The following is a 20,069-nucleotide window of genomic DNA, read 5'->3' as shown; positions in this document are numbered from 1 at the left end:
TCTTGCAGCCGCGGAAACCCAGCACCAGCGCAGGGGGCGATCGGGAACGAGCCTCGCGCGCGCGCACGAGACCGGTGTGCGCGGATGTCCGCGCTCAACATGCGAGCCGGCGGGGATCACAGAATCTCAAGGGTGGGTGGCGCCGGCGGAGATGCCATTGCCAGAGTCAGAGAAGGCATCAACGCATGCACGTCCGAGCGTGGACGGCCGAACTAGAGGCCCTGTTGATTTGCAACTTGGGAGGGATTCATATTGTTCTAACTAGTTGCTACGGGAACTAGACTGCTTCATCTGAATTTGTCACGAGCAACTTCAAGAGACTAAATATTTTTTCTCGTTGTTAGGAATAGAGATTTTGACAGAAAAATATATATCCTCCAACAACTTCTCTACTAGGTGGTTATCCAAATGTAATCATCCTACATTCCGCATTTCTCGATAGCTAGATAGATGATGAAACTGGCTTTCTAGAGTTTACATAAGATATAGAAAAGATATTGGAGAGTGAAAACATATAGAAACGGCTTTTATGCTGAAAACTCTTCAAATGATAGGTATGCACTAGCCAATCACCGGTATACTCACTACCACTAGATTATAAGGGACTTAATTGGATTGGTAGGTTGGGATGAGTTTTGGTGTGGCACAATTTGCGTTCGATCGACTTGTTTAGTCCTGGCTTCAAGCTAGGCAGATGTAACAGCTTAGCTATATATTGGTTAGTAAGAGGGAGAAGACAAGCGAATAACAAGTTCATCCATCAGCCAAACGAAAGGTGTCACGTTTGGTAGACGGGCGGGGAATCATTCTTCAGCTAGCATGCACTAGAATTACGACCGGGAATTGGGGCTTTTTTTACCTACTTAATTATATTCCTCTAGCCTGGCATCGGGCGCATTTAGCCACTTTCTTCTCTCCCTGAAAAAAATACTATTCTCTTCTTGACACGTATAGTTAAGTCGGTCACAGTGAACGAGCGACTGAGCGAGCCATGTACATGCCGCCTAACCTAACTCGATGCATCTGCATTATGTGTCGTATATATTTTCCACGTACTGAAGCATGTTGACCTCAGGGTCGATCGGGAAAAGTTAAGAAGTGATACGCGTTGGGTGTGGCACACGTCCGCCGGCACTACCGTTGCAGACAATGTCCTTCAAAAAAAAAATCGCTGCAGCCAATCCTAAGCCTGCCTGCCGGTTTACTGCAGAGAAGAATAGTACTTAATTAATTGTCATAGGAGATGCTTACTTCTATATGTTGATAGCAGCTTCATATACAAATGCGTAGTCCTTATTTTGGAGCAGGCAGTATCAGACGTCACTGCTTAATTTAACAAGTTATAGTGCGTTTTGGAACTGCAAATTAAACCTGGTGGAGTTTTTTTTTGGAGTCATCCTAATAAGTTCCTAACCCAGTTTTAGCAGCTAATGGGACACGTAAAACTGCATCTTCTCCCGTGAAAATCGTGTGCTCCAAATCGACTCTGAATATCCCGAAACAGGTCGCGTACGTCCTAGCAGAAAATACAGGTTTAGTATTTTCGAAAACGTGTCTAGTAGACGTGCATGTAGGAGTATTATCTCATTAAGAAGAAGAGATCCCGACTGAGCACGAACACACAGGTAAAATGAGGACAGTACACAGACTTGGTGTTCCAAAGGCTACTATATGATAGGGATTAGACCTGAAATGTCGCATGTAGTATTAAAGATCCACGCTGCATGGCATGTATCGGATAGGATCTCACTCCGGCCCCGGTGGGCGGCGGTGCTGGGAAGCTTCAACTCTTCAACCCTCAGCGGACGTCAACCCCACACCCCCAAGCCTCCTCGAAAGGCGGATCGAGCTACACAGCTAGGTCTAGGTGGCCGATCATGTCGACGCCGATGCCGCTCTCGCTCTCCCGGGCCCCGGCCGCCCCCGTGCGAACATGAACTGATCAACGTCTTTCCATGCGCGCGCGCGGCCGATCTCGATCTGTCATCCCATCCGATCGATCCGAAGCCTCATTCATTCCCTGCCCCCGTAGGAAAAGATAGCTAGCTGCGATGCGAGGGTCAGATCACCGATCGGCGTCCCGTCACCATGTTCGCTTTTCCAGTTCAGCAGCGGTTAGCACTTCAAGGTCTTTTTATCTTATCTTGTTTAGTTGTAAAATTCAAAATTCCAAAACTATCCTATCGAATAAAAATCTTACATACATAAAATATTAAATCTAGATAAAAAAATAATTACATAGTTTACTTGTAAATTATAAAATGAATCTAATGAGCCTAATTAGATCATAGACACTAAATTGCTATAGTAACTATGTGCTAATGATGTGTTCATTAGTCTTAATAAATTCGTCTTGTAGTTTATAGACAAATTCTATAATTAGTTTTATAATTAGTCTATATTTAATATTTTAAATATGAAAAAAATTTATTTCAAAAAAATTATAGCTGCAACTAAACAAGGCCTCAGTTCATGGCTTTGGAGGAGCCAGGCAGTGCTCAACTGTGCATCGCACGGCTTGGCACCGGCGGCCGTTGGACGGATCGGACGCGGCGTGCACAGATGCATGATGGGACGGTAGAGGTGAGGTGATCCGGAACAGTGGAGAAGAGCTCCTGAATTTCGCTCGTGGCAGAAGAACTGTGGCCGAATCCGGAACAGGTGATCTAGAAGTGCTGTGTGGTTCAACGGTCAAAATGTCTGACGTGCCGGCCGATCTCTTCGGGAACCTGGTTCGATCGGCGGCAGAGAGGGAAAGAGAACGTGCGTTGCCGACCCCGGTAACTCGGTTCCGTGGATACCGCAAGTCGTATCATCAAACTTTTAGACTAGCAGAGTATTAGTTTGAAGCAAACATATCATGTGCAAATCTATCTTTTCGTGCAAACTATGAAAATTTGAATCTGAACCATCGAATCAACATCCAAAGAGAGGAGCGCAGGAATGAGAGGAAGGATTTGCAAAAGTGTGATTACTCAATCAAAGAGCAAGTAGTTAATTGTAAAATTATATAATCCCCTATGTCCCTTAGATGTTAATCCAGTTACTCAGATTGAAGTTTGCATGATTTGTACGGAGAAATTAGTTTGCACTTAGTATATTCCCTAATTTGATAATCACAACCTCAACAAGAACAAGCATCTGCCGAAAAGAAAAATGAAGTTGTTCGCTGGACCAAATATCTTACTTTTACCCATGCAGATGCAGTTATTATTCGTGAAAAAAAAACAGCATGGCAATCTCGTCAAAGTTTTTGACCGAGCAACCCGTCCGTCCCCTACCCGGCAGAGCAGTAAAAGTAAAGCACCCGGACACCGAGACCGTTTGAGACCGATCGACGACGACCCTCGGCGGCACGGCCCCCGTCGTTCTCACCGACGCCGGCCTTTATAAGCGCCCCGCCCCCGCGCGCTCACACAGACTCGACCCGCACCCATTCCCTGCTCCCCCACCCCGGCCGCCTCACTCGCCATGCACATGGAAGCGCCGCCGCCGATGGACGCGGCCCACGACCCCGCGCCCATCTCCCCGCTCTCCTCCGATGCCGCCCTCTCCCCGCACTTCCCGCCGGCGCTCGCGGCCGCGGACGCCGCCGCGCTCGACCTCTCCTTCACCTCCACCGCCTCCGCCTCCGCCTCCACCTCCTCCTTCACCACGGCCACCACCTTCAGCGCGCGGAGCTCGCTGTCGCTGCCCTCCTTCTCCTCCTCCACCTCGCTCTCCCCGCGCCCGCACTCCTCCGCCGCGTCCCCGCACTGGGCGCACCTCGCCGCCGCGCGTGCCGCCACGCCCGACGGCGTCCTCCGCCTCGCGCACCTCCACCTCATCCGCGAGCTCGGCCACGGCCACCTCGCGCGCGTCTTCCTCTGCCGCCTCAAGAGCTCCCCGCCGGCCTCCCCGCTCTTCGCGCTCAAGGTCGTCGACCTCCGTGACGACGACCCGTCCAGGGTCTCCCACGTCCTCGCCGAGTCGCGCGTCCTCTCCTCGCTCGACCACCCCTTCGTGCCCACCCTCTACGCGCGCCTCGACGCCGGCAGATACGCTTGCTTCCTCATGGACTACTGCTCCGGGGGCGACCTCCACGCCGTGCTCTGGCGCCGCCCCGGTGGTCGCCTGCCCGTCGCCGCGGCGAGGTTCTACGCCGCGGAGGTGCTGCTCGCGCTCGAGTACCTCCACGCCCTCGGCTTCGTGTACCGCGACCTCAAGCCGGAGAACGTCCTGCTCCGGGGCGACGGCCACGTCGTGCTCTCCGATTTCGACCTCGCGCTCCCGGCGTCCGTGGAGCCCGCAGTCCGCCAACGCCATGTGCGGAAGCAGAGCCGCCGCAGGAAGAGCATCCTGCTGCCGTCGTGCTTCTCTGGCGCCAATGGCGGCCGCGGAGGCGACGAGGAGGAGCTGGAGATCGACGCGAAGGAGCGGTTCGAGTTCGTGGCCGAGCCGACGACGGCGAGCTCCAAGGACTGCGTGGGCACGCACGAGTACCTCGCGCCGGAGCTCGTGAGCGGGAGCGGCCACGGCAACGGCGTCGACTGGTGGGCCTTCGGCGTGTTCCTGTACGAGCTCGTCTACGGCCGCACGCCCTTCAAGGGCCACACCAAGGAGGTCACCCTCAAGAACATCCTCTCCAAGCAGGTCACCTACCCGCAGCTCGACGGCGAGGCCGACGCGGCCCAGCTGCGGGACCTCGTCGGGCGGCTTCTTGAGCGGGACCCGCGCCGCCGCATGGGCGCCGCCCGCGGGGCCGCCGAGATCAAGCGCCACCCGTTCTTCGCGGGCGTGGACTGGGCGCTGATACGGTGCGTGGCGCCCCCCGTGGTGCCGGACAAGGAGGCCGCTGCGGGCATGGACAGGAAGGCAGCGAAGCTCGGGAGCTGGAGCAGCATGGGCAGCAACTGCAGCAGCAAGAAGCGGAAGAGCAGCAGCTTCAACGGGAGGAGGTCGAATTGCGAGGAGAGGCAGGGGGTCTTCCGCAAGCTCATGAGCTGGAGCCAGGAGAGACGACCCAGCAAGATCAAGACGACGGTGAACAAAGTAAAAATGACAGCCTGATGTGCCTCTTTTCTGCCCCGTTTAATTTTGGTGTCCTGGGTTCGGTTTAGTGTCTTTGTTTAGGTTATTACTCTGTTACTCTAGTCCATGTATAGAGTGGTGTGGATCATGGCATTGGTCGAGTTGTACAAAGAGCGAGGCGATGCATGTCACTGAGCTGATCAGCTGGCAAGGTTTGGTCCATGTTCAGATATGGAGAAACTTCATCCCTTGTTTAGTAGTAAGAAAAGTTTTAGCTTCCATTTTTTGGTATCATATCCGTACCTGTGTGGGGGGGGGGGGGGAACTGGATACTAAAGTGAGATTCAGTTCCGATGATTTGACTGACTGGACTCGTCAAGTTACAAGTGGGTGATTTGTATCTGACAGTTACTGAACTTGCGGCATGAAGTCCCCTAGGGCTGCAGGCATCTTATGTCCTGAATTCCCAAACCCTGTGTAATCCTGATTAATGATGCAAGTGTTTTTCTATCAGATGCCCGTAATAATGTTACTGTCAAATCTTTGGACTCAAATTTTTGCAGTAATTTAAGGTTGAGAGCAAAATAGCTTACCATCCATTCTCTACTCGTGGCCGCCGCTTCCAGACCGGAATGAAAACGAGCCTGCTAGCACCAGAAGAAAGCTACAAATTCAATTCAAAGCACACACTCCAATTCCGACCCGAACCATTGGCAGCTCCTGCAGCCTCCTGCTTCGCGATGACGCGATGTGCATCCATCTGGGTGGCTCGCCGCTCGCCCAATCATTGGGTGGTGGGACGGCGGCATTGGCTCGTCGTGCATGAACGCGTCAGTTGGGGCGCGGGCCGCCCGGGGATGTGTTTAGGCCTGGTTAGTTCCCACCCTATAAACCTCGGAAATACAAAAAAAATCATCACATCGAATGTTTCGACACATGCATAGAATACTAAATGAAATCTATTTACAATTTTTTTTGCATAGATGGGCTGTAAATCGCGAGACGAATCTCATGAGCCTACTTAATCAATGATTTGCAACAGCGATGCTAGAGTACTATCCGCTAATTATTGATTAATCATGGATTAATTAGCATCATTAGATTCGTCTCGCGGTTTACAAACCATCTGTGCAAAAAAGTTTTGTAAATAGACTTCATTTAGTACTTCAAATTAGTAAGATTCCAATGCAAAAAATTTTTGCGCTGGAACTAAATAGGGCCTTAGGTTCTCCAAAATTTTCAAACTTTCCGTCACATCGAAATCACATCGAAACATTAAATATAGCAAATGACGCAGGCATGAAACACTAAATGTGGATAAACAAAACAATTTATTGCACAGTTTGGATGTACCCTGCGAGATGAATCTTTTGAGCCTAGTTAACCCATGATAGGACAATATTTATCATATACAAATAAAAAGTGCTACGATACTTTTCAACATCACTTTTTGCAAACTTTTCAAATCTAAACACAGCCCATAACACCCGAACATGTCCGATCCGGGGCGAAGCCACGGCGGCGCCATTTCTCTCTCGCCCACATCCTTTTCGGTCGGCGTACGTCCTGGGCTGCCCTGCGATCTGCTCCAGCTACGAGTGCTGTAGCTGTAGCAATGGCCGACGGCACGGAGCTGCGCGTGCTGTAGCGCTCACGCGTCCCGCGGCGGAGGCGCGCACGTAGCCGGCCGAATCGCCGGCGGCCGCCGGGACCTGAGGTCCCGGAGGCATCGGCACAGTGTTCCGTCTGGCGCGCGTTCCCTGCGAACAAGGGATCGACCGACGCGGAAGATGGCGAGACGCGCGAATGAACTTGCGGAACGTGGCCTCTGCCGGTGCCGGGTGTGGAACGAGAGGGGACGCCAACCGAACCGAAGCGTGCAGCAGATAGGAGAGGGGAAAAAAAGAGTCGGAAAGAGAGGGGAATTCTGGTGCTGCTGCCTTTGCGCGCGCAGCACTTTCGCCCACTTCTATGCGACGGAATGCACGCAACGGCGACGCCCCGTACTGTAGTATCTTTCTATCTGGTATCGTCTACTTTTGTCTTTGCATTGCTCCTTTTTTTTTTCCTTTGCAGTCGACTGAGCAGCTGAGCTGACGAGCACGCGCGGCCTCAAATTCATGCTTGCATGCGAGTCAGTGAGCAGCGGGTGCGCGCGCACCAGACCAGCTTCTTCTTCAGTCACACACACACACACACACACACACACACACACACACACACACACACACACACACACACACACACACACACACACACACACCATGGTGTTTGAGTGACGACGGTATGATGCGATGCGATGCGACGAGCGAATCCGGGGCTGCAGAGGGTGCTGCCAAACTCAACAATCGTTGCGAAATGATGCATGGCACGAGCCATCGTGCTGGGCATTCGAGGTACTGCTGCTGGGTCTCTCACAGAGTCACAATTCACTATTACCGGGTGCCAGGCGACAGTTGAACACGTTCAAGCGAGCTATAGGGGAACTCGGAATCTCGACGCACGCAGTTCCTTGAAAAACTTATCGATCTCTAAAAGTACGAGCACAGCACGAATATTGAACTCATCGATCTCTAAAAGTACGAGTACTGCAGGCCTGTCGAAACTCCGGTGCATGCACGGTGGCACACCATGGCGTCGGATGTATGAACACGAGCACAGCCCCGCTCCCCCATGGCTGCAGCTGCTGCAGTCACGAGCTGTGCCTGCCGGACCCCACGACGCAAGCAATAATCGAGCGGGGGCAGATTCAATTCAACCGCCAGCATGCAGCAGCTCCGGACAGTGGATCCATCGGCACGAGACACGGCCGGGGACGCGTCACATGCCGCTCCCCTCTCCCTCGCTAATCATATCATACTATGGCCGGCGCCCCTCGTTGCCTAAAAAATTAATTACTAGCGTGGAATCTCAATCTCGATCAGTGCTCTTGTTCGTTCCTCTCGCTGGCCAGCAGATGCTTCGTCGTCTGAATCGCCTCTGCCCGGATTGGGCGAGCGAGGCTGCAGGCGCGCGCGTGATCCATGAGCGAATGTGTGTTGGCCGCCGCGGCGAGGAGACGCCTGGCGATCCGGGGGCCCGGCCAAGCTAGCAGATCCCAGTGACACGCCAGCGCCGGGCACGCGCCGGCCCGGGCTGCTGGCAGTGGGCGAGCAAAGAGGAAAGGGCGGGGAGCGCCGGGCGCCGGCCACACCGCCGCGCTTTATTCCGGTAGAAGCAAAAGGGCGCTGCGCGTGACGTGCACTCCGTTTAAACAGCAGAAACGGCACCAAAATGGGCGTCCTCCCTTTCCTGCTCCTCTAGGCGCCGCTGCTGCTTCCTTCGTTTTCGTTCCCAGCCTCCCATGGCCCTTTCTTTCTTTCTGAATCCCGAATGTCTCTTTGCCAGCAGCACATTCCCGTCGCCTTTTTGGCCCAGTGCAGGGCTTTATACCGTCATCTCGATCCTGATGCTCCGGCATAGCGTCACGGTGCGTTGACAGATAAAGATAACCTAAACTTATCGGCCGTCACAAAAAGCGATTTTACGACTGTCAATAAGCCAGATGACACAGAAACCATTAAGAGGACCCCAACAACTTATTGGGAGTGGCATTAATAGCTGAAAGGACTTGACATGTTTGTATATACTGTATGCGAGAAAATTAAATGGTCTTTGGGTTCTCTGGCATTGTTTGCCACATGAACTTACATGCTTCTAAACTGTATTATACTCCATTGTGACATAGAGAAATGCTGTTTCTGCAGACCTGGTCACAAATAATTGGAGAGCCGGCCGTCCACAGCGGTTGAAGAGGGGGAAAAAAACAAAATTAAGCAACTGGCTAACGAATTCTGTACCGTTAAGCACGAGGGAGCACCACGATCCACTAATAATTCAGAGATCATTAACATACAGATGACTCTCTCCCCCTCTGGCCTGTGCCCTCTGGGATGTGCTGCTAGCTACCTGCAAGCAAATGCCACTGCCATTAGGCCTGCATGAGGGAGGCCGGGGAGGCACGGCGATCCGAGGCGAGATTCCCCTAATTTGACATTCATCTAATCATTTCTCATGGGTCTGCGCCAACTTGCTATAAACATATCGGCCCGTGTCTTTGCGTGTAGCAACACCGGTAGAGATGTCAGCGGATCGGGTTCGGTGCGGATATCCGCGGATTTCGGTTTTTCGGGTTACGGGTTTGGTGTTGGTTTTTCGCCCACGGTTTTCAGGTTCGGGTTTGGGTTTGGTTTCGGGTTCGGTTTCGGGTTTTGGTTTCCACCCGTGGATATCCAATGGATATCCTAAATAAATTATTTGGAATTAAAAATCATATTTTATAATATGTTAATGATAATTTGTTTACTTAGACTATTAAATTTATTGAAAGTTGAGTCATGAAAATATTTATTATTTGTTGCCTCTTGTTATACATGTGAATATGTGTATATTTATCCGCGGGTTTCGGGTATCCATTCGGGTTTCGGGTATCCGCAGGTTTGGTTTTGGTGATGGATTTCCACCCGAATCGGTTTCGGGTTCAGGTTCGGGTTTCGATTTCGGGTTTCGGTTTTGGGTGCACGGAGACTCCACCCGATCCGAACCGACCCGTTGCCATTCTTAAACACCGGGACGTGCTAGGCGCTAGCTGCGTGGGTGAGGGTCAGTTGGATGTTCCAGTTCGTTGTCACTAGTTTATTGTGATCTCTAGACTTGCATCGGCCAGGAGCATGCATGCTAGCTTAGCTTTGCCCTTGGATGCCCCCCCTGCTTCAATTCCTTTTGGTGAACGATTGTGCATGTCGTTACAAGTAAATCTGCCGCCTGATCATTTGCGGTTTATGGGTGAGTCCAGCTGATATGATGTAAATTTCAGCCTCTTCTAGGAATGACTAGCACAAACACTTCTAAATCATTGCACTGAAACTGATTAGCAGGTGGTACATCTTTTCTGTTGCTCGTTTCCGTCCGTGTCATTAACAACCAGATTGGTATCACCACGCAGCACAAAACACAGAGGGAACAAGCTTGAATGTTGGGGTTATTGGCAGCTACTAACCGACCACCAACATTATGACTTTATGAGCTTGCCCTCTCAGGCCTCAACTGCGCCGCAAAGCAAGTGCGTTGAGCGAGCTAGGAGGAACATGATTAGCTCGCAACCGTAGGAATTAGGTATGCGGGGGCGCCAGGTATAGTTGAAGTTGACATCCGTCCGTCGCTCTCAACGCCATGCATGACGAGACGGACCCAACGAACGATTCTCTATTCAGAAGAAAGCAGGGTTAGTTTTTGCGAGGACCGGAGTTGGATATTGAAATGCACAGTGAAACAGGAGAGTGACAGTCTAACAGAGAGAGGGAGGGCGCGCTGGCGCTGGCGCCGGCGCGTGAGCCCCGACAATCCGAACAAAGAGAGGAACGAGGCAACCGATCGATCGAACCTACACAAAATGGGCCGTGGGCTGGCCATTTTGGCAGGTTAATTCGTTCGATACGATATCTGCCTAGCCAGCACCGAGAGACCGTTTCGCGTACAAGTTTGGGCCTCCAGGTTTGGCAACAAAAAATTAATCAGCACCTGGCATTCAGCAGGATACCACCTGCATTCCTTCCTTGCATGCAACTCCGTGGTGACAGCATTAACCATTAAGACAATGCCTATACCATCTTGTACGCCCTGAAACAAATGCAACAGCTACAAAAGAGTATAAAATTTCATACCTTCGATGTGCTTATATCATGTATGAACCATGTAAAATCGTAACTTAGTTAGCAGCACGTAGGAATAGGATCATAACTTGACATCTCAATACCGCAGAAGAGAGAGAACGGCAACGGAAATCTGCGTATTAGATATGCACAAGCTATTATGAAACTAGAATGATGTGATAAAATGTGAGATGATGAAGGCATGTCAGAACTAGTTAGGATGAGATATCTGGAGGAATCATAGATTGACTGAAATTTCTAGTCCAATATTTACTGGAAGCAGCCATCACATTTCGCATACAAATACAACCCACTTGAATAAATCAGTAAACACATGTACCAAAATACCACATAGAATGTTTATATTTGATGTGGTATTGTTGTTTGAATTCAGCTATGATTGTATCTCATTTCCACTTTCCCCTTAGGCTGCAGGAATACTAGGAGCATCAACTGTCCATATTCCTAGAAAATATAATCCATGTCCATAACAAAAGAAGCATAATTTGAAAGAAACCAAACAAGAAAACAGCATTTAGTACAAAAAAAGATGGTTATTGATTGCATTCTACAGGTAAAATCTATATGAAAAAAACCTCCAACTTGATTTCACTAATACAATAACAAAACAACGATTTATATCTAGACTCTAAGATGTTGGCTAAAAAATTGAAGTTCCAATGTGGACAGCAAAATGTACAAGACGAAAATTTAATAAAGCCTGAGAGATTTTGAATTATGCTCACGAAAGAACTTCTATGTAATCATAGAGTAATTCTGTTGTTGTTGTTTTTTTTTTGAATTTTTGGTCAAAATTATTACTTTGCAAGGATTGAAATACAGTTTGTTACATATATTCTCTGCTCTGCAACAAGACAAAGGGGCCAAAGAAGCCAGGAGGTGAAGAATCAGGTCAGATCCACAGAAAGTTCACACTTTCAGGATGGCAATAGGTGTCACTGAGTTGTAATAGCTGCCAAATGTTAAGGTCAGGTGGTCAGTGAGTGAAGAGAGATCATATATTAGGAAGTCAGAGAAAATGGCACATAACTACCTAAGAAACATTTTTCTAGACTTACAGTCTAATAATTGAAAGGTGATCAGCATATACACGACTTTCAACTTAAAAAAAAAAATAGGAGAGAAAACATCCAAGAGCATTATCAATTGGAAGTAAATCCCCAATACAAGGTAAAAGTTGAAAGTAAGCATAAGAAGGAACATAGTCATAGAAAACTAAACAAAGCTGATGGCTAACATCCGGTTGGGTCCTACCGAATCGTACAAGAACTAGCGAGCTACAAATGTCAAGTTTAATTATGATAATAGGCAAATAACACCAGTTCAAATAGATATGGCAGATGATTACTATTTGCAATAATTTACAGTTTAACACCCATCACTTGACAAAATATTCGAGCCCGAATCAGAGGCACAAGTCTAACAGAGCTACTTAAAGAATACTCACTGCTAAATTGTCAAACCCCATCACTAACAATACAAGCCTAGGTGGGCATTGGATGGCAGTAGGTGTGATGAAATGGAAATGAAGGACCCAAGAAATGTCCATGAAAAGCTAACAGCAGAATATGCCATGGGCTTAACAGCAAGTCGACAATGGACGTTCCAGACTAATGTGCAAGATGATATAAGATGCAGGCACATATGGCACCAAATAATTTCTATTTGATAGCCATGGCAGCACACCTGTGCCATTAGGAGCAGGCTTATCCCGAGAATATCATGCAGGAAAAACCTAAGGAAGAGTGATAGCTATAGGTGCTATCTGTGGGATAATGTTCACAGAACAAAATAAACCATAACTAGAAGTTATACACGAGTGCATAAAGCATCTAAAAGTATTCAGTTTCGAGTAACCCTTACAAACAATGACCGCACAGTGATCTGCATTAGAGAATCCGAGGATTCTAGGTCACACAATAAGCCATATATACACTAAAATTCACACAGGTTCTAGACATAATCATCAAAATCAAGGACACGAACAACGAACATAAATTTAAAATGCATACAGGGTTGTTCTTTCATATGTTTCACATGCAGGTGGTCGTTGAATTGATCCAAATGTTTCACATGCAGGTCATAGTTGAATTCATCAAAGACTAGAAACCTTCATTTAACAGCAAGAAATGTCCTTCACGAAGTCACGAGCATAAAAATAAGTGAATTTAATAAAAACAAGATGACTGATGATCCAACAAATTCATTCAGAGAAGCCCATCTTCAATCGAGAAATAAATAAAATTGGCCCACACAGAAGCAACTAGAACAAAAACTTACAGCTCCATTTGTCGTGTACTATGAAAGAACAAACTTTGATGTAAAGAAACATTCCACAATTTATTCAAAGAGCCCCACATTAGTACAAGAGGTCACTTCCCAAATCATCGATTAGCACTGAGGACTGACATTTAAGTAGCAGACTTACATATACAAGTAAATGCATAGCATACTGACAGTTCATTTGAGATTTTACATCGAAGCAACTACCGTTTGTGATGGAAAAAAGAAATGGACATTACCTAACACAGTGGAGGAGCTCCTCGTAAGCAAATATTTGCTCAAAAATAAATTAATCAGTAGCCAAGCAGCTCTGGGTCTCCAGTGTATTCTGCCATCTGGTCATATCTAATTCGCACTATATCTTTTGTATCTGCATCCTCCACCAGTCCAATCTCCTCTTCAGAATTCTTCTCAACCAGGTGCCCATACATACCCTTCTGCTTCCCATAGAGCACGAGCACTCGCCCGTTTGTCCGTGGAAGTACTGTTTCAAGCATATCCTGTTCCACCCCCTGCACCAGTGATCCATCATCCATCATAATGTCACATGTTGTTGGTCCCACTACATCCACGACCTTACCCTTCATCAAGTACAGCCTCTTACTCAACTTCTCGCTAACTACGCGAACCCTGATATGGCTCTGTAACCACCGGATGGCCTTGCTACGAGTATCATTGCCATTACTTGTGCCTTCTCGGCTATCTCGTCCATTCCTCTCCTTTCCACGGGCCTCCTTCTCAGCCCTTTGCTCACCTGATCTCTTCTTCCGGGCACTAGAATCACTATCATCCACCCTATCTCTACTATCTCTGTCCCTCTTCTTCGCAGACCCATTCTCCGATGCCTTCTTCTCGCCAACAATCCAGTCGCCAGAGCGAGTCTTGCGAGGGTCAGCCTCGGACGGGTTGTAGCCTAACCCCTGAGTACCAGCACGGCGGTCGTACTCAATAACCTTGGTATCCCCCGTTTTATTGTTCCTACCAATGCCCTTACCCTCTGTCCAGCCGTATCCAGCCAGGAGCGCCGCGCCGAATCCCTCCACAGGCATCTCGTTGAACTCGTCGATGCCACGGTGGTCTGGAAGGCTAGCCATGTCCTCCTTGTACCGCCGTAGCATGAGATCGCCGGCCGGGGCGGCATCAGCTGCGGCTGGAGGAGCCGGAGGCGGTGCCGGTGGTGACGCCTTCTCCGATTCCTTGGCAGCGGCGGCCTCGGTGGCGCCGTTGCGGAGGGTGAGGCCGTAGGGGATGTTGGATGATGGGTCGTCGGGGGCGTTGGAGGTGTCGAGCACGAACGAGGCCCCCCCGCCGCCGGATTCCGCGGCGAGGGCGGCCTCCTCCTCGGGGGTGGGGAGCGAGGACGGCTTGCGGGGGCGGTGGGTGAGGAAGTTGCCGGAGTTGGGGAGCGGCGCGATGACGGCGCGCGGCGCACCGGAGGCGGCTAGGGTTTGGGACGGGTCGAACTCGGTGACGAACTGCTGGGCCGGGGCGGACGCGGAGCGGGGGCCGGCGTCATCGTCGTCCGCGGCGGCCGCGGGGCGTGAGGGAGGCTTGGGCGGCCGCTGCTTGGAGGAGGAGATGGAGAACGAGAGCTTCTTCTCCTTCTCCATCGCAGCGGCGGCGGCGGCGGAAGCGAGCGATCCGGGCAAATGCGTGCTTGTTCGGCGGAGGAAGCGCGTCGGGGGGGCGATGGGCCGTGGGCGGGTGGCAGTGCCTGTGCGGCGAAAAAATATACAAGTCGTGGACTCGTGTCCCGTGGCGGTTTTTTCTTTTTTATATTTAAAAAAAATTAAAATTTCAAAAATATATGTCGGTTTTGGAAAATTTCAAAAATATACTCCGGTCGCCCTATAGGGAGCGACAGGGCTCAAATGTAATTTTTTTTTCTTCAAATTTGCAACGAAGTCCCTGGAGAAAAAAAAGAGGGGGGCCTGTCGCCCGTTGGGGGGGCGACAGGCCAGTGGGCCCGCCAGGGGGGCCGGTCGCCCCTCCTGCGGGCGACAGGGGGGCCTGTCGCCCCCCACGGGCGACCGGGTCAGCCTCCCATATAAGGCCCCCTCATTCCCTCCCTTCATTTCCTCCTCTCATTTGACCTCAAAAAATCCAAAAAAATTCAGAAAAAAGAGAGGGGTGAGAAGAAGGGAAGCGGCGAAGCTCTGCCGAATTCCGCACTTGTGATCTACCGGTAACTTTCGTATAAATTTGTTGATATTGTATAACAATTTAATTTAATTAGCAGATTAGCTGAATTAGATTTGGTGCTTTAGAACACTGGTTTAGTATTACAATTTGAGTACTATTACAGACTTTTTCAAATAAAATAATTATACATTAGAATAGAATTATGATAGTACCTTATTGATATTGCAGTATAAGACAATAGAATTATAACAGTACCTATATTTTCACGCATCGATTTGGTATACGATATGTGCATTGCTTAAATTATGGATTGTTATTTGGCGCACCACACTATAGCGCCAATGTCTTCGTCAGGATCAACCTACATTCCGTGGAGCAAGTGTAAAGCCACCGTACCCAAAGGAATTAATGTGCCAATGTGCTTCTGCGGTTCGTTATGCAAGTTCATGCAATCTGAGGTTTTAGGAGATGACTACGGCATGAGGTTCTTTATGTGTGAGAACTACGAATATGATCCACCTAAGCGATATGGCAAAGACCGGGCCAAGGTAGCAGGATAACATACGCTATTTTTCTATATGACCTAACATTGAATTATGATTCTAATTTGTGTTGGACAAAGTCTCCTCCGCCTCTTTGTGATTTTATGCAGTGGTTCGACACCGTGCAGTCGCAGCAGGCAAAGGACATTGTGGAACAAAAAGCAAGATGGGCTGCAGAACGTTGGCGCCGAATGAAGCACGAGGAGAAGCAAGAGGAGAAGCGCAACAAAGAGCAAGAAGAGATCCGCAAGAGGATGGAGGAGGTGGATCGTAAGGCGGCGGCCGAACGTGAAGCTGACAGGGATAGAAAGCGAAAGAGGGCACGCCGTGCGAAGGAAGCCGGGCCCGAAGCAATTAGGAAGGGCAAATATCCTAGGTGCACTCAGTAGAGTAGTACCATGTAATCCCGGCATTTTACATTCCATAAGGCATGGTAGGTTTAGATGCAACAAGAAATTATCTTGTCGCGTGCACATGCCACTGCAATTAGTTGTTTATGTTTTAAGTTAAGAGCTTAACTCTGTGTGTTGTAGCCTTTACCATTAATTTGCAGTTGTAGCCGGGAGTCTATGAAATCTTTGAACTTTTCCTTAATATTTTCGGAGCTTTTCATGTCACTAGAATACTAAAAAACACACATTAATATAACGATAAGAATTAAGAACTAAGAAATACATCAGGGTCTGCTGCTAAAAAGCTCAGCACGGCGATGACAGGTTTCCCAAATGTCGCATTGTTTGCCTAGACATACGTGACAAAAGACGACAACCTAATAGCAGTGCTCTTCCAACATTTCAAAAAGATGTGACAACACGGCAACCACACCAGCTCACCTTCAAAGCATTCTCTCTGGCGAGGACGACGGACCTGTCATTCTACAGCGAAGGTCTGTGGTGTGTAGTGGGGAAGGCGGCATCTAGGCGCGATCGACCGAGCGGCAGTAATGCAGTGCTGTGAGTCTGCATGCACAGAGATGCATCGAGTAGTGAAATTATGACGATTAGGCCGGTGCCCTGCAGTGTTCCGGGCGATGGGATATGTCGGGGCAGTGCAATAATCACGAGTGAGCGCTGTAGAGCGTGCAAGTGCTGAAGTCATGAGCAGTGAGACGTCGTGTCGTTGTTTAAAGTGGGAGGAGTGAGCGGTGTTGAGCGTGCGAGGGTACAAATCAAGAGCAACGAGAGGTCGTGTCCGTGTTTAAAGTGGTACGAGTGAGCGCTGTGGAGCGTGCGAATACTATAGGCTTTTCATGTTCATTTACACTCCACACTCCGGTTATCAGACCTTTGTGCGCCTATAAATACTCACCAGTTTGTGAACTCACAGCACCACTCAAACACCAAAGCTTATTGTATACCCAATGTCTGGAGGTGGGTCTAGCGTGAAGAATTACTATGGTTTTGGGAAAGGAAAAGGGGAAGAAAGGGAGACCCCATAATATGGGAGGGGCCTCTTGGACCTGATTCCTTTCCGGAACCAGTGTTTGAGTTTCCGCCACAGCACAAGAGTGAATTTACCAATGAAACTCCTCTTCGACAATACGATAACCGTAGAGAACCGTGGCCAAAATGCAGACATGGTGAGGACTGCTTAGTGCAGATGTGCACCGACGGGATGGATGGCGGTCGGCGTTTCTTTAAATGTCCACACGCATGGGTAATATTTGGTTGTTTCATTTCTTTATCTTCAAGGAGTCACCTTACCTGGAATTTGTTTTGCAGTCTTCCGATGCTCCAGAAAACTGTGGTTTTACTAGGTGGGTAGATCCTGCACCAATTGATTCTGTTCAGGAGTTCATCGAGTACCTCCAGATAAAGATCTTTGATCTGGAATGTAAGGTGAACCATTATGAGGAAGTGAGCGAGGCTAACAAAGACGACGAAGTTGATGATACCAGCAATGCAGCCGGTTCACAGGATGAACCATGCACTATTCCTTACTGCAACTGCCCTTGTCACAAGAAGAAGGGCCATGCGCCTCCGGCACCACCGCCTGCACCACCTGCAATGGGTGGATACTGCGGAGAAGGCTCAACACAGTTTGCTACGTGGGGGTACGGCTACTAGGACTACCCTAGTGCTAGTGACATGCTGCATCATTGTGTTTATTCTGTTTTTTTTAAATTACCTAAGGCATGTTAGGTTAGTCCGGAATCTGTTTACCGTAGTTTGCAACGGGTTCTGACATGCACTGCATGTGTGATGTGTGTTTCATTATCGTTGTATTATGATGTAAAATTTGGTGGTTCACATTATTACTTCTCGTCACCCTTTTTTTTCTGAATTTTTAGTCTCAAATGACAAAGGGAATGGCGGCGAATGGTGGCCAGGGTTTAAGCAATAACGGAAGCAGCAGCAATTAGTGGATTCATGTTGAGTTCCTCGTGTCAAAAAAAAGAAATGGTTAAGGATAAAATCAACCAAGAAATTATTACTTCGAACTTCTAAGCTCTATTGGTAGAAGTAACTAATAAGTACAAATAAATGATAATCGAAATCGTCCGAATTGCTTCGAGATCTCGTTTTTAGTTTCTAATCATTATAGGTTTGTGAAATCTGCATCTACCAGACATCCGCGCTGACAAAAAAGTTTATAGTTCGAAATCACATGAAAAGTAGTTTCTCTAGTGTCATCCTTTAGAGGCCGCATCGCCCACCAAAATTGACATCCGACACCTTCCGTAAATTTCATGATAATTCGAACTCGATTTCCAAATCCTTCTGCAAATATATCACAATAAATCTTCGGATGCTGGAGGAATTTTATGAAATTCAATAGGCTTTGTTGGCCACACAGGACCCTGTCGCCCCCCCAACGGGCGACAGGCCCCCCTCTTTTTTTTTTCTCCAGGGACTTCGTTGCAAATTTGAAGAAAAAAAAATACATTTGAGCCCTGTCGCCCCCATAGGGCGACCGGGGTATATTTTTGAAATTTTCCAAAACCGACATATATTTTTGAAATTTTAATTTTTTTTAAATATAAAAAAGAAAAAACCGCTGTCCCGTGACCGAGTCGGAGGCGTGTGTGTGTCGCGTGTCCGTGTTGAGAATTTGGGCCGGCCAATCTAAGGTTTGGGCCCTGGCCCGATTTGCCTGCACTGGACCTAAAAAACCTCGGCCTCTCTCACGCCGGTCACGCGTCTCACACACGCAGCGAGCGCATCTTCTTCTCTTCCTCTTCTCAGCTGCGTCGCCGCCGGACAGCAGCGCCGAAGCGATGGAGGGTTGGGACAAGGGGACGAAGAGTACGGTGGGTGAGATCCCGCTGCTGACGACGCGGGCGGGGCCGCGGGACGGCGAGGCGTGGCGGCAGCGGCTCAAGGAGGAGTACCGCGCGCTGATCGCCTACACGTCGGTGAACAAGGCCAAGGACAACGACTGGTTCCGCATCGCCGCCGCCAACCCGGAGGGCACCCGCTGGGAGGGCACCTGCTGGTACGTCCACAACCTCCGCCGCTACGAGTTCCCGCTCCAGTTCGACATCCCCGTCGCCTACCCCCAGGTCGCCCCCGAGATCGAGCTCCCCACCCTCGACGGCAAGACCCACAAGGTAGCTGATTTACCGACTGATTACTGTGATACTGCCTGTGTGCTTGCTTGTTTTTTTGGATTTGAGCAATGATTCCTGTTCCTGACTTGCGTTGCGATGGATGGCTGCTTGTGGGAGCAGATGTACAGGGGAGGGAAGATCTGCCTCACCGTGCACTTCAAGCCGCTGTGGGCTAAGAACTGCCCGAGGTTCGGGATCGCGCACGCGCTGTGCCTTGGCCTCGCGCCGTGGCTCGCGGCGGAGGTCCCGATCCTGGTCGACTCGGGCATGGTGAAGCACAAGGATGACGAGGCGGCTCCTGCCGAGGCATCTGCTTCTGCTGCTCCATCTTCCTAGTTGCAACTTGTAGCACAGTTGTTGTCTGATGAGCTAAGTAATGATTGGAAATTAACTCGGTGGTGAACCACCAAATAAGAGCAATACTTGCATACCTAAACCGCATGTTCCATGTCTGTTGATTGGTGACTGTGATTTGGTACCCTTGGATGCACTAGTTTTGCATCCAATCTTCTGAGTTTTAACAGGTTTTTTATTTTTTTATAGTCTATCTGACTAATAGCATCTGAGAAAACTGAATTGCTTAACAAAGTAGTCCGGATAGTTTCATTGGTTGGATGCCATATCTGTTCATGGATTTTATATGTTTTTTTCAGATTCTTTTTAGTAATTATTTTTTTGTTGTTGGATGTGTAGTCATCTGTGGTGCTGCTGTATTTGAGATTTGCACTTGCTGAATATTTTACCAGAAACTGTTTTCAACACTTATTCTGGTTTGATTTTACATTTTCCTAGTGCTGCAATTGACCTGATGATGCATGGGTAAGGTAGCTT

General features: G+C 49.0%; 3 protein-coding genes across 4 annotated transcripts; 2 read left to right on the top strand and 1 right to left on the bottom strand.

The window, feature by feature from the left end:
• Positions 1 to 3,425: 3,425 nt before the first annotated feature.
• On the top strand, positions 3,426 to 5,523 carry LOC120652991 (serine/threonine-protein kinase WAG1-like). Its single transcript, XM_039930976.1, has one exon. The coding sequence runs from the start codon at positions 3,472 to 3,474 to the stop codon at positions 5,047 to 5,049; it is 1,578 nt and encodes a 525-aa protein (XP_039786910.1). The 5' UTR covers positions 3,426 to 3,471; the 3' UTR covers positions 5,050 to 5,523.
• A 4,357-nt stretch (positions 5,524 to 9,880) lies between these two features.
• On the bottom strand, positions 9,881 to 14,710 carry LOC120652987 (protein MOS2-like). Of its 2 annotated transcripts, XM_039930972.1 has the most exons (3): positions 13,244 to 14,710; positions 11,523 to 11,673; positions 9,881 to 10,833 (listed from the first exon to the last, which is right to left on the bottom strand). In XM_039930972.1, exon 1 carries the CDS (start codon positions 14,612 to 14,614, stop codon positions 13,298 to 13,300), a length of 1,317 nt encoding a protein of 438 aa, XP_039786906.1. In that variant the 5' UTR covers positions 14,615 to 14,710; the 3' UTR covers positions 9,881 to 10,833; positions 11,523 to 11,673; positions 13,244 to 13,297. The 2 variants fall into 2 exon arrangements, with proteins under 2 accessions (XP_039786906.1, XP_039786907.1); XM_039930973.1 differs by lacking the exon at positions 11,523 to 11,673.
• Positions 14,711 to 18,816: 4,106 nt separating this feature from the next.
• On the top strand, positions 18,817 to 19,759 carry LOC120652990 (ubiquitin-fold modifier-conjugating enzyme 1). Its single transcript, XM_039930975.1, has 2 exons — positions 18,817 to 19,238; positions 19,359 to 19,759. Exons 1-2 carry the CDS (start codon positions 18,906 to 18,908, stop codon positions 19,572 to 19,574), a joined length of 549 nt encoding a protein of 182 aa, XP_039786909.1. The 5' UTR covers positions 18,817 to 18,905; the 3' UTR covers positions 19,575 to 19,759.
• Positions 19,760 to 20,069: the final 310 nt, after the last annotated feature.

The sequence above is a fragment of the Panicum virgatum genome, chromosome 9K, assembly GCF_016808335.1.
Source record: "Panicum virgatum strain AP13 chromosome 9K, P.virgatum_v5, whole genome shotgun sequence".
Classification (NCBI taxonomy): domain Eukaryota; kingdom Viridiplantae; phylum Streptophyta; class Magnoliopsida; order Poales; family Poaceae; genus Panicum; species Panicum virgatum.
This window is presented reverse-complemented; position numbering and strand designations above follow the sequence as displayed.